Source organism: Sinohyriopsis cumingii, chromosome 10, assembly GCF_028554795.1.
Source record: "Sinohyriopsis cumingii isolate HCF-2022 chromosome 10, ASM2855479v2, whole genome shotgun sequence".
Taxonomy (NCBI): Eukaryota; Metazoa; Mollusca; class Bivalvia; order Unionida; family Unionidae; genus Sinohyriopsis; species Sinohyriopsis cumingii.
The window spans coordinates 61,344,228-61,358,804 of record NC_142970.1 but is presented as its reverse complement, the minus strand read 5'-3'; the positions used below and the strand labels follow the sequence as shown (position 1 = coordinate 61,358,804).

General features: G+C 35.1%; 1 protein-coding gene across 2 annotated transcripts in view; it reads right to left on the bottom strand.

Annotated features, from left to right (window-relative positions):
- LOC149790231 (prolow-density lipoprotein receptor-related protein 1-like) overlaps positions 1-14,577 on the bottom strand; it is a 393,476-nt gene that overhangs the window by 57,349 nt on the left and 321,550 nt on the right. For both annotated transcript variants that reach the window (XM_089972262.1, XM_089972261.1), the window contains exons 67-68: positions 9,453-9,614; positions 7,018-7,133 (exon numbers count right to left, since the gene is read on the bottom strand). In XM_089972262.1, coding sequence (XP_089828388.1) covers positions 7,018-7,133; positions 9,453-9,614 — 278 coding nt within the window. The remainder of the gene's footprint in view (positions 1-7,017; positions 7,134-9,452; positions 9,615-14,577) is intronic.

Genomic DNA, 14,577 nt, shown 5'->3' with positions numbered 1-14,577 from the left:
TTGCCGAATCCTAGACTCGAACCCTCACAGAAAGAGGTGAGATGGCAGTGATCCGTAACGGAAAGTACATTAGACCACTCGGCCACTCGGAGTCCCCCCAGCTCATAATGCATTATCCAATCATTAGCAAGAAAATGAAAGTCACTGCATTATAATGTCCAGTTAATTAAGTATTACTTTATTGTGAAGTCAGTTAGCTTTAAAAGTGTGTTCAGTATTGTCAGTATTTCTGAGTGAATTAGAACGATGTATATTTATGTGGATAAATAGTGATTTGAGATATTTAATCAACCATGAACACAGCAAATTTGTAAGTATATTATGTTTCTCCAAGAATACTTACCCAATCACATTAACGTTATGAATGTTAGCCTGCTACCCTCATGAATCCAGCCCTAGTAAAAGATAAAAATCATCTTTTCTTGTCTCAGATTGACAAATGGCAATAACTCTTGCTCATTACCTCCCCTCGCCACCACCAAGTGTTGATAGTTTTTAAGCCGAGTGTTATCCTAATGAGGATGCTCACATGGTGGGGTGGTAAGGAGGGTTTTTAAGTAATTTGACTGGGTAACCGCCGTAAGTATTCTCAAAGAAATAATTTATTTACAAGTTTGCTTTCTCCTTCAAATACGGTCACAAACACATTGTTAGGAGAATAGGTATGGGGCAAATAAATGCTGAGCATCCAACCTCTACCTTTGATATCAATCAAGGAAATGATTGCTGGATCCCACATGTGAACAATAACCCGTTCTTCTAATTACATAAGCAACAAAGAATACATCTTTGACCCCTTCATATGGTTACCTACAAAACTTCACTGGCAAATCTAGTGAAGCTGATAGGATGGGTTAAATGGGTCTGGTGGTCATCTGGGCTGCCACCACCAGACCTACCAGATTCTAGGTTTGTGAAGTTAAATCTGAGATAAAATCTCGAGAAGGTTGATTCTGCATGCCAGCCAACAATGTCTACTAAATCTTGGATTGAATCATAACGTTTAAAAATGAGGCTCACAGAGATTGTTCCAATCTCATAAGCAGTAATCTGCATGTGGTGATTCTGACAAGTGTATATTCCATTTCAGCCAATACACAAGGGCTTCAGGGGTGATATCCTGTTTCCCATTTTTCACTGGAAGAAAGAGGTACTTGCCATGACATGTCTCTGCGTGTTTCAAGTAGTGCTTGAATCAGCAAACAGCAAGGTTATGGAATGATGACTCATTAATATATAATTTCAATTTTCTAAAAGCATTTCAAGAATACTCGGTTTTGACATTTGACATAAAGTCCATTAGGCACATGTTTTTTTTAATACACTGAATATTGAATGTCTTTGAAAAATTCTCACTTTCATTCAACATCATCCTCCATCCATCCTTTTCAAGACAAATACAATATTTGACCATACTAATTAAAAAACTCTGATACTGTATGATCAATTGTGGCCCATTGCAATCAGAGTTATACAGCCAAGTCTGGTCTTGAAGAAACATGGCCATCTTGGATGGCATGATGCTGTCCAGTTCTTGAGGCTGGGACTGGGTATGGGATATTGATCCATGTATCCAGTCCATAATTCTGATATGAGAGAAAGTAACTTGTTGCTGCTTTCCCTCTCAATACCCTTATGTGCAATCAGATGTTTTGGTCGCCAAAGTTATGTTGATAACCCAATTATGCAGTTCAAACATGTATTTATGGGGTGACAACCCAAGAAACAACAGTGTGACCCAACTATAACACGGTAGTTAGGAGCCATAAAACCTGACTGCATTATATACCGAACCATGTTATATGAAACCAAGTCAGTTAGCTGATGAAAATGTACCCTCCCTCCCAAACAAAAATTGGGGTGGGTGGGGGTAATAAATGCGGGTGGTAAAATACGTTATTTGTCAGCACATTTACCATCTTGAATTAATTCATATTAAATGAGAAATACACCTGTAGTGAAACAGAGAAGACATAATATAATAGTTTACTTTATTTAGAGAACCATGAATTGGTACATATACGTGAATCCTGTTCATATATATATGTCTAATGTATAGCATGAATAGAGTATCAACACCGTGTACTCACCTGTGAACCTCATCATATACACTGAATCCACAATAATGTTGTTGTTGTTGTTGTTGTTGGGTTTAACGCCATTTTTCAGCACGCGATTGGCTATACATGGCGGCCAGTATTAATGGTGGAGGAAGAACCCGGGAAAACCCGGGAAAGAACCACCGACCCACGAGAAGCTACTGGCAAGCTTTCTCACATACCCACATTAGCCGAATCCGAGACTCGAACCCACGCAGACAGCGGTGAGATGGCAGTGATCCGTAACGAAGAACGCTTTAGACCACTCGGCCACTCGGGGCCCCTAATCCACAATAAAAGTGATTCCACTGAAAATATGCACACACAGCTTTAAAATATTCATTAATTCTGTAACAGGTTATATTGGTCTGAATTCAGTGGAAAAACATGGCATGTAATAAATGACGAAGCACATTTTACTTTAAATTACATTCCAAGTTGGTAAAAGTTAGTTTGTGTTTTAAGCTGCCGTTGGATAAACTTTTTCCCTACAAAAAGGAAACTTTCACAGCACAGTTAACGTGTTCCAGTCACGATGGAAAATGCAAAAATCCATCAGATTCCATCAATTTTATTTAAGTTTAGTACTGACTTCCTTTGAAGAAAAGTTCTTTGCTGTTATTGAAAGATTTAATTCTGAGTGAAACGAAGAGGAATTTACTTACCATCCATATACAAATGTCAGTCTTTGTAAATATATTAATTGCTAACGAGTGGTCAAAAAATCTGATGAAAGATAGATTATGAGACAATGTCCGGTTGATCTCCATTACCAGAAATGTCAACAACCAAAAAGTGGATATTTCACAACATACAGAACTCATGCTAGATGTCAGGATAAGATAACTAATGCTGGTCTTGCTTCCATTTTTGGAGATATATATGTTGTGAAAGTGGAGAAAAATACTAAGACTGTCCTTGAAAAAGTAACTGAATTTAGAGCTACAAGGATCAGGAGTCCATTCTTCTTGCCCAGAACCCATTACAATGGTGGCGAGATCGTCATCATCAGTTTCCCGTGTTATCCAGTTATGCAAGAGAGTTGTTCTGCATACCAGCAACGTCTGTCCCTTCCGATGGAGTCTTACTGTACTGCAGGAGATAGTGTTTCAAGCCAAAGGGCAGCAATCACTGCAGAGAATATTGATATGCTACTATTTCTTAAAAAGAACATGACTGTACCTTAATGTCTCCTTTGTAAACACAATGAACTCTGGACTTTGATGGATTCACGTAAGTGGGCTAGGATACAAACAAGTTTCTCTAGAAAAATGTTAACTTGCTAATCCTTTGTTTCAACACAGCTAAATAAGCTGACATTTAATTTTGTCCAATTGTACAAGACTGTGTCTTATCTAGTCACATTAAATATTTTGTGTTCTTTCTTTTATTGGAGAAATTTTTAGTTTGACAGTGTTGCCAAGTTATAGATGAAGTCAGCTTAATTAGGTTCTTCTGTAATTTTATTTCTGCTGCCTGTTAAGTAATTAGTCTCGCAGGTTCAAACCAAGAAAGGTTTGGGATTACTGATATTATTAACTTACTATATTATTCATTTTTCTAATTAAAGTAGAATATTTATCAATGTGATAATTTGTGAGTATGTGTAGTTTTTCTTGTATTTATCCCTTGTCATGATGGTACAACAAGAAATGAATCTTTAGATCATTTTGATAAGAAGACTTTCTAATCAGGCAAAATTATTCTATAACTCTTTTCCAGTATTTTTGTTTCTTGCTTGTATATATAATTCTTGTTTTCTAAACAAGTGATGTGATTATTACAGTTACCAGGTGTTTTTGTGGAATTAAAAGCAAGATGTTTTCATTTTCTTCTTCATATTTTATTAAATGCAAGGAAATTGCTCATTATTTCAGTACAAAATATGAAAAATCAACATTCAAGTCACAAATGCTGTTATTGACCAATACGTATTTATATGTATTGCAATACTGACATGCAATACATTTTTTCCTGGCAACACTCACCCATGATATGTATGCAGTCAGAATTGACCTATCGCCAGTTGTCAATCATTCTGCTCGATTGACCAAGCAGCGAGTGCTATTATACACACCTCCAGATACTGTTGACGTCTGCCATTTTCCTCCAACAAGCTGCTTCTGTAGATATCGACTCGGCTAAAGTATATATATACAAATTTAGCAACGGTTCGGAGAAGTCACCCCACTTTGTCTGGAGAAGTCGCCCCAAGGATCATATATAGTAATTCTGAGATATAGCCACATGGTTAAGGCTTTATTTATTGTTGTTTTTCTTCAACTTATTAAATTTATAAAATGTGCAATTTTTCAACTTTTCCATTTGATCAACTCCGCTTCTGTACTTAATGAAAAATAAGTATTATCGGTCCCTTTTGCTCTGCTCTTCAAATCATTAGATGCATTTTAATAATATTTGTAGAGATAGTGTTATCAATATTTTTAGTTACATTTACATCTAAAAATGAAACATGCGTACTAGATGCAGTATAAGTAAATTTAATCATCGGGTGAAAATGATTTAGGTGATCAATCATTTTTTTCGGTTCTTCAGTTGAATGCTTCCAGATCATAAAAGTCTGAACCAAAAAGATGGATTAAACTTTTTGCTTTGAATAAAATCCTTTTCTAATTCACCCATGAAAGGGAAGAGTATATAGGAGCCATATTAATACCCATTATCTGTATGTAATGCGTATTATTAAACTGAAAATAATTATTTTCCAAGATAAGTTTTTATTATTTTACAGATATCTTTGCTAGATAGTGTGCTATTATTAGGATTGTTATCAAGAAAATATTTGCACGCTTCAATACCATCTGCATGCAGAATGTTGGTATATAGTGATGTTACATCTAATGATACCAGGATTTAAATTATCAGATAGATGTGGAATATACTCTGACTTTTTAATGAAAGTAGTTGTATATTTAATGTATGAAGGAAGTTATTTCAGTAAAGGTTGTAAAACACTATCAATAAATATGGATATGGATAGGTTTTCAGTATATGAATTACAACCTGATATAATGGGTCGTCCTGGTAAATTTAAAGGTAAATTATGTTCAGGATTTGTATGAGTAATATGTAGAATTGAGGTGTACGTATGTTAAGAGGGAAAGTATCAAATTCCTCACATACAGAATTATTATTTTTAGCGATCTCATTAATGCATGTTGAAATATTTTTTTATTTTCTAACTGATGTTCAACTTTTTTATTATAATCATCTTGATTCACAATAATATTAGTGCTTGACTTATCATCCTTTTTAATCACTATACTGTCGTCATTCATTAGATTATATACAGACTTACATTTGTCCTCAAAAATATTACCTTGATATTGCTTTAATTTAGTTACTACATCTTTTGTGATCGCATATATATATATATATATATATATATATATATATATATAATGAATCACGTAAAAGATGACTTAATTGTGTTATAAAAAGGTTATTTGGGTGACAAGCTTTGGGATGACTTCTCCAACCACTCTGGGGCAACTTCTCCAAATACGTGGAGGCGAGTTCTCCGCATACTGACGTAACTTAGAGAAGTGCAAGCGATGGATAAATGGTCTTGCGTTCTGTCTCTGTCTCAATATTGTTTCATATGGCAAACATTGCTCTCCAATATCGTCTGGTGTATCTTTTAATGTTATCATGCACGCCATTTTCACAGAATGTTTGTTGGAGGTTAAGATGTCAAGTCACCTGTTCGGTAGGCAGAGTGATCTACCCTCTGGCGTAATGGTCAATTATGCATATATAAAGAGTTTTCTTTAAGCACTGAAACTTGCATGCATGTAAAAAATAATTATATCCTGAACTTAAGGTAAGTCACATAGACTATCCATGCAAGTAACTTAAGTGTTATTAAATGTGAGAAGATGACAAAGTGTTAGAAAATTGTAAAGACAGAACTTTGTCAGCATAGGAAGAGAGAAAAGTTAGAAGCATAGATGCAGAAAACTTTCCTTAGAAGTAAGGAGATTCTTCCAACTTGTAATGGCATATCCTCCAAAAGTTAATTCTGGCTTTTGCAATATCTCATGTGGTGAAAGTAAGCTTCTTGGCACGAGTGGAAGTAGAATCTGAGATATTCATGGGATTTGGCACTAATCCCTATACCAATGGGAAATCACTCTTCCGGACTGCCACCTACGTGGGCATATCATTTTTAGCCTCTTTTAGCTAAACGTATTATCTGTGAGGGCTGGATTTGTGAGGCAGTAGTAGTTTGCCTAAGGTATTATGATTGGGAGAGGTATTTAAAGAAATCACACAGTAGCTAGGGCCCACCATGCACATCAGTCTGGTAGAGCATGACATAACATAGTCACACCTAGTCTGATCATAACGGACTCACTCATTCTGGGTAAATAGTTATAAAAAGGTTTTCCACCTGTATTCAAGGAAGGCATACTGGTCCGTAGGAGAGCAACCTCTAATACAATTTTCTTAGAGCATGCCCCCTAAGCTATTTTCCTATCAGTTCAATTCTGCCTGGCTCAGCCATATTTGAAACATGTGAGAAATAACAAATGTACAGATAGAGGGCTGGGAGTTCCAGTACCAAGGTCATTGGTGTGTTCTACGTATTGCATATTTAAAAAAAACTGCATACACCCAGATCTTCCTGTGTATTATGCAAAGGCAGATCTAAATCATTGCAGTTTGCGGTTGGACTAGACTTAGCTTTATTTTTTGCAGACACTGTAAGTTTGGACACCAAATCTTTTTTGCAGGATGAAGATTTGACACCCCATTATTGGGCAGATTCAAGTAATGAACTTGACACAATCGAGGTTTCTCAGTAATGCAACATATATGTAAATTGGGGTTTACTGTACAGTTTGCATGACCTTTGGACAGGTCAGTTACAAATTCTAAAATAAAATCCACTTACAAAGTCTGTTGTCCATCCCCTGATCATGGAGAAATTTGTTCCATTAATCAGTTCTTTTCTCACATCCAAATGCTGAAGGCGATTCTCCTGTGCAATCAACAAGTGTGGTGGGTCATCTGAAACAAGTAAGTCATACAGGAATGAGAAATACAACAGAATGTCTAATATGGAACCAAATAAAAAGTCTGACTTATAATGTGTCCTTAACCATCGACAAGAACTGTATTTTATTTCCTGTACTATCCACATTTTGTAAATGTTCAGAGATTCTGTTACAACTGTATATGCTGGTTTTTACTAGTAAAATCTGTCCCAGTGCTAGAAACAAATTAGTACGTTGTTACTCATGTACCGACAAACTACCCAATATCCTCAAGCCTTGAAAGTTAACTCTCAACATCAAAGACTCTCAGAAGCCAATCTATTCTTTTCATGCAGCAGTAATCCCATTTAAACACTGACAGTGAGCAGTCACTGACAACAACATCACAACACCAGAAGAAATCTCAGCTTTGGATGACTTCAGTTGATGTAAAGGCATTTACATACAGTATAATTCTGCCTCCCTAAAATCTGATAAAATGAGGTTTTATAACCCCCAGTTATCAAATTACTGAATCATGGTATTGGCATGTTGCAGCTTATGACGTGAGGGAGCCTAGAACCAGTGTCATCATGTGTAGTTGGCTGTCAAAACAAAGCCTGAAGCCATCAAGAGATAAATCAACCATCTTGCAGGTGCTATAGTGTGTGACTGACTGCTGGTGCACAAAGGAATAGAAATTAAAGAACCAATATTAACTTCACTTATTTTTTTTCAAAACAAATTAATAACATAATTGCCAAGTGATCTTTTTGGTTTGGATTCTGGAAAACCACAAGTTGTGTGATTTATAAGCCACACTGAAGCTTTTACTCAAACCAAACCACTAAAATTAAACATATAACATGATGCATGTAAAAACCTTAACCTTTATAACTGAATTCTGAACCAAAGTTGCTGTTGTTACTATTGTTGTAGGGGTTAACACCATTTTTCAGCACAAGATCAGATATACATGGCAGCCGGTATAAATGGTGAAGGATGAACCGGGAAAACCCCAGACAGTACCACTGACCCACGAGAAGCTACTAGCAAGCTTTCTCACATATCCACATTGGCTGAATTTGAAACGCGAACCACGAAGATAGAGGTGTGATGGCAGTGATCTGTAACGGTGAGCACTTTAGACCACTTGGCCACTAACGGCCCCGAACCAAAGTTGTTAACTGCATTTAGATTAAGTTGGTGAGTGAAATGAGATGAAGTAGCCCGAGTTTCCTCCGACCCATCACACCCAATTTTAGATATTTTGACATTTATGTTGAGGCGTAGAGTCTGCTCCATTTAGCTATTTAAATGTTGGAATTTGCCACTACCTGGAGAAAGCCAGATTCACGAAGCATAGAGCATGCATCAGCCATGTTTTTGTTGGTATCACATGACTAACGCGTGTTGACATGCATTCTCTACCTGATGATTCTGGTTTTCTCCAAGTTGCAGCAACAGGTTTCTCGTCATTTTTCTCTGAATAAATATGTTGCGAATTAGATACGTTTTAGTTCTTTTTGCAAACAATATGTGCCTTTCATTTAATATTTTTAAATGTTTTTGTATAACAATATTAAAAAGGGGATTTATTGTTGATAACATGTGACTGGTTATGTAGGTTGCGATATTTGTTTAATAATGTGCCTAGCCCTGCAAATGGTGAGTACCAGGTCAAATTTCATCAATGCTGTAGTTTTGTCTTCTTTTTCAGCAGATTAAAGACATAAAGAATGCCATGTCTGCAATCTTTGAGAAAATAAATAATTTTCCAATCAATTTCATGCAGTTGTTGCTCGATATAAGGTGATTTAAATTTGCTAAGCCTGGTAATAAGCAGCTACCCTATGCTGCCACCATGTCGTAGTGACATATTCCAATTTTTTTATAAGAGGAAACTTTGACTAGGGATTCCACAACTGTCCTGATGTTGATTTGTGGCATAGTCTGTTACCAACACAGCTCCTGTAAAGGTAAAAAATGCATTAATTTCATTTTCTTTCAAAAAAATTTCCTGATCTTATGCAAATGATAAACCATGCATTGATGATATTGGCTGACTGGCAATTATACCATTAAAATTTAGCCTTTTACCAACTTTTTCTGTCTTTGCAAGTACAAAGTGTCAGTAGTTGTGATTTCTTGGAAAGGGATACCAAACTAACACTTCTAAATACATGTGTTTTGGTTACTCTTTGACATGAGACACAAACCCATAAATCTTGAAATACAGATCAACTGAAGGAAAAAAATAATCAATTTAGGAATTTGAGGGTTTGGTTTTCTGTTTTACCATTTGTTTCAGCCTTATTAGCAACAGCCTGTTAATATATGAAAACCCACATACCTTTTGCTACGCAGGAATGTATGGTTGTGGAACTTTGTCCAATTTTGATCGGGTACTCTGTGACAATGGGCAAATATCCATTATCACATGTGCATTTGTACCAGTTTTGAGTTCGATTACACCGCTGAGGGCACATTGTCCAATTAGAGCATGGATCAATCTCTGAAAATATAATGATAATACTAATAATAATAGTAATAATAATGATAATAACAATAACAGCAAGAAGATGAGAAGCAACAACAAAATTTTGTCATGAAAATGGCTAATGTCACCTGCCAGTAAAGGCCCATAGTGTGGATTGGATACATTATTTAAATATGACGTCAATGGAATATGTCTTTATTGATATCACACTGGCATATGTCTTTATTGATATCACACTGGAATATGTCTTTATTGATATCACACTAGCATATGTCTTTATTGATATTACACTGGCATATGTCTTTATTGATATCACACTGGAATATGTCTTTATTGATATCACATTGGTATATGTCTTTATTGATATCACACTGGAATATGTATTTATTGATAACACAGTGGCATATGTCTTTCTTGATATCACACTGGCATATGTATTTATTGATATCACAGTGGCATATTTCTGTATTGATATCGCACTGGAATATGTCTTTATTGATATCACACTGGAATATGTCTTTATTGATATCACACTGGAATGTGTCTTTATTGATATCACACTGGCATATGTCTTTATTGATATCACACTGGAATATGTCTTTATTGATATCACACTGGAATATGTATTTATTGATAACACAGTAGCATATGTCTTTATTGATATCACACTGGCATATGTCTTTATTGATATCACAGTGGCATATGTCTGTATTGATATCGCACTGGAATATGTCTTTATTGATATCACACTGGAATACATCTTTATTGATATCACACTGGAATATGTCTTTACTGATATGTTGTTGAACAGGTCTTAGCTCTTGCTGATATAAAGCCTCAAAGCCAATTTGGTTCAAATCTAATAATATATTTGGAATTTATAAGGTCTTCACATGGCTGTAAATCTGCAATGTCTTTGCGAAGTTGTTCAAGTGCCATATCTCTATCAAATAAGAGCAAGATCATCATTAAACTTGTCTCAGTTTCACTGAGGTCAAATGTCACTAAACAAAATTTCTGGTGAAATCTGAAAATAAATGTAAAACCATGAGCGAACACAAAGTTGTACATTAACAGTACATACTGCATGCTACAACAATCAAGGGCCTTAACTCTAAGAACATGTCCATGCTATTACTTACATGAACTCTTGATAGGATGAAGACTTTGAGTGAAATCGAATAAAAAATGTTAAAGTCTGAGTATTCTCATGCCTTTACATTACAATGCCTATGCTGTGAAAACAAATCAAGGGCTGCAATTCTATGAAATATCAAGGGCCATAATTTTAAGAAATGTTTTCAATGTAATAATCTTCAAAACTGTGCAAGCTTGTTGAAATAAGTCACAACTCTAGGAAATATCAAGGGCCATGATTCTAAGAAATGTGCACAATTTGCTAATCATTGAAATTAAGCAAGCATGTTAAGATAGACTCTCACAACAAATCTGGCTGAAATTGAATTATAAATTTGGAAGCTAGAGGTTTCACAAGATTGCACATCAACAGTGACTATGCAACATAATTCTAATATGTGCAACTTGTCTATCGTCAAATATATGTGTAAAGATGACAATGGGTACCTGGGTACTTGCGCATTGATAATAACCCGGGTAATAAAATCAACATCCAGGTACCCGTAATAAAATAAAGTATTCCAAGTTCAGATTGAGACAGAATAACGATTACAGTTCAAGGCTCATGTCATGTGTGCATTTATCCATCATCACAGGAGCTCATATGATTGCTTACAATTTACCTGTCATACATGTACTATATAATAATACAAGGGAGGACACTTTCCTCCCTTCTTACATGACCTATTTAAGAATCAATGATGATATTTAAAGCTAGTCTGCCCTAACTTCGTGTCTGTCCATGGTTCGCGCACCGTTTTTCTCACAACTTAAAACACACTTGTTTTAAGATCCTGATGACATAATCTAGGCAGTAAGATGCACTGCCAGTAAGTACTAATTTAGAAATATTCAATGAAATAAAATTTAAATAGTACTACAATTCAAATAAAAGAAAGCACAATATAAATGTCAGTTTAAATAATGCCATTTTTGCCTCAAGTTTGTGGCCCTGGAGCAATAATTAACCATCTGTCAGGGCCGCTGTTCACATGTTCATTTTCTGGGACATTTTTTTTTTAGCAGGAAACCCAAGACAGATATTTTTGTCATGACAAAGGCAATGCAGAAACATTGTTACCATAACATGCACTTCTTATAACATGTAAGGAGAATATGAACAAAATGGACAACTATACAGAATGAAATTTTTCACTGAAATATTTAAATATAATGGAAATCTTTGTTATTTAATAACACTGAAAAAAATATAATAAAAATTGACCTCGCATAAATATGGTAATTTTTGCATCAATCTTACACGAAACAGTTTCAAAAAAATACATGGAATTATTCAATGTGAAACCACTTGTCATAGATTCATTCTATTTTGATACTACATACGTAGATCTGTCTAAATCGAAAATAAATGGTGCCAGATATCATACAAAAATGAGCTGTATCAATGTGATTATTGGACGTTATTTGACTGAAAAATGTTTAAGAAGAGGGATTTTATTACACTTAAAAAAACATGTTGCACTAAACCGTCTTTAGGGGATGAACCATGGCAGATCTAAGATACTACAACAGTCATTATTTGTGGACTTTACAACTATTTGCAAAAGTTATTGTAGACATGTAGACTAGTTGAAGTGACATGTATCAATAATTTATCAAATTATTTTGCTTCTATACTCTTGTACTGACTACTAATCCACATGGATTTAACCGATTTGTGAAGAAATAAAAATTAAGTTCAGATTCAGGTAAGCAGCAAAAATAAATGTACATTAAAAAAAATATATGTTTTTCTTAGTTTTCAGCAATTATGGCATGTAATATATAGATCACTCTTTATATGCTCAGATTACGGTGTTTTTGCCATTAATACTAGTAATAAATTACGCTTATACTGCTCTTGGGGGTTGGCACGTGTGAACTTTCAATAAAGCAGTTCAGGTTTATATTTAATAGGATTTCCCTTTGTTCGGGTATCAGGGTAACCAATCGTTAAGATCGATGGGTACCCAACAGAAATTCCCCACAATTTTGACATCTCTATTTATGTGAGCTTTTGTTGACATTAATCTTGACTAGTTCAATTTCCTAACAAATGTAGAGGAGCCCTGTGTGGAAGAGTGGTCCAAAGCACTTTTTTACCAATCACTGCCATCTAATCTCTGTCTGTCTGCATGGATTTCATGTCAAGCTCAGCTTATGTGGGTATGTGAGCAAGCTTGCCAGTTGCTTTCCATGGGATGATGGCTTTTCCTGCTGGTTTTTGTATGTGCAACAGGTGAAAAATGTGATCTCTAGCTACCTATGGTATTACTAACGCATGTGAAAAACTTGAACTCTAGTTGTTTACGGTGTTGCAATCGTGCGATAAAGAACATCTCCAGCTACTTACAGTGTTTCTATGTTGAAAGTTATGATCCTAGCTACTTATTGTATTGCAAATTTGTGTCGCTTAACCATGTTAGCATCCAGCTTGGAAGCAAAAAAAGTGAACCTGCATCAATGCATGTTCATACTGTCAGTTCAATCCGTTATACATTTATTTTATATAATGGCTATAGAGGATGTTAATATGCCATTATTTCATACTCCTCACTGTGCTTGGTGATCGTTTAGAATCTCATTTATTGCATTCTAATTTTGTGTCTCCAGTACTACCCTATATCTCATTTATTGCATTCCAACCGCTCAAGTGGCCTAGTGCTTAGAGCGTCGAATCAAAAGCGGGAAGGCCGTGGGTTTGAACCTCGGCCAAGTCATACCAAAGACTTACAAAAATGGTACTAACAGCTGTCTTGCTATGCACTCAGCATTTAGAGGTCAGTGTTAGGACTGGTCGACCTGGTGTCAGGATATTGTGACTGGATGGGACATCATGCTACATGTCTGTGGCATGATGCCGCAGTGCTAGACATCACTATAAACTGCCACATTGCAGACATCATAGCCATATGACTGAAAAATTGTTAAAGCTACATTAAAAATCCTAATCACACACACATTATTTCATTCTGTGTCTCTAGTACTACCCTCATTCTCATTTATTGCATTCTAATTTTGTGTCTCTAGTACTACTCTCTATCTCATTTATATTAAAATTATAGCACTCTTATTTTGTCTACATTTTGAAATAATGGTTAGAATTGGATTTTCTGACTGCTTGTCCATGTTGTTGATTTCAATTTTGCATTTGCTATTATTCAACTTAGACATTCATAACAATATATTTTCACGTTTTTTCCAGAATCTATTTTTTTAAAAATTTATCCACTGAGAATCCTTTATCTAACCAAAGCGACTTTTATCATGCTATTATTTTACAGCAAGTTGACACACAAGAATTGATTTCACTTAACCAAGAATTGATATCCCTAAACCATGATTTGGTATCATTTAACAATGATTCGATATCACTTAACCATGATCTGATATCACTTAACCAAGAACTTATATCACTTAACCAAGAATTGATATCACTTAACCATGATTTTATACCACTTAACCATGATTTTATATCACTTAACCAAGAATTGATATCACTTAACCATGATTTCATACCACTTAACCATGATTTTATATCACTTAACCAAGAATTGATATCACTTAACCATGATTTTATATCACTTAACCAAGAATTGATATCACTTAACCATGATTTCATACCACTTAACCATGATTTTATATCACTTAACCAAGAATTGATATCACTTAACCATGATTTCATACCACTTAACCATGATTTTATATCACTTAACCAAGAATTGATATCACTTAACCATGATTTCATACCACTTAACCAAGAATTGATATCAATTAACTACAGATATTATTTAGTGTCTTGTTCTTAATCATTTATGACTGTGGTCTCCGGGTCTAATCT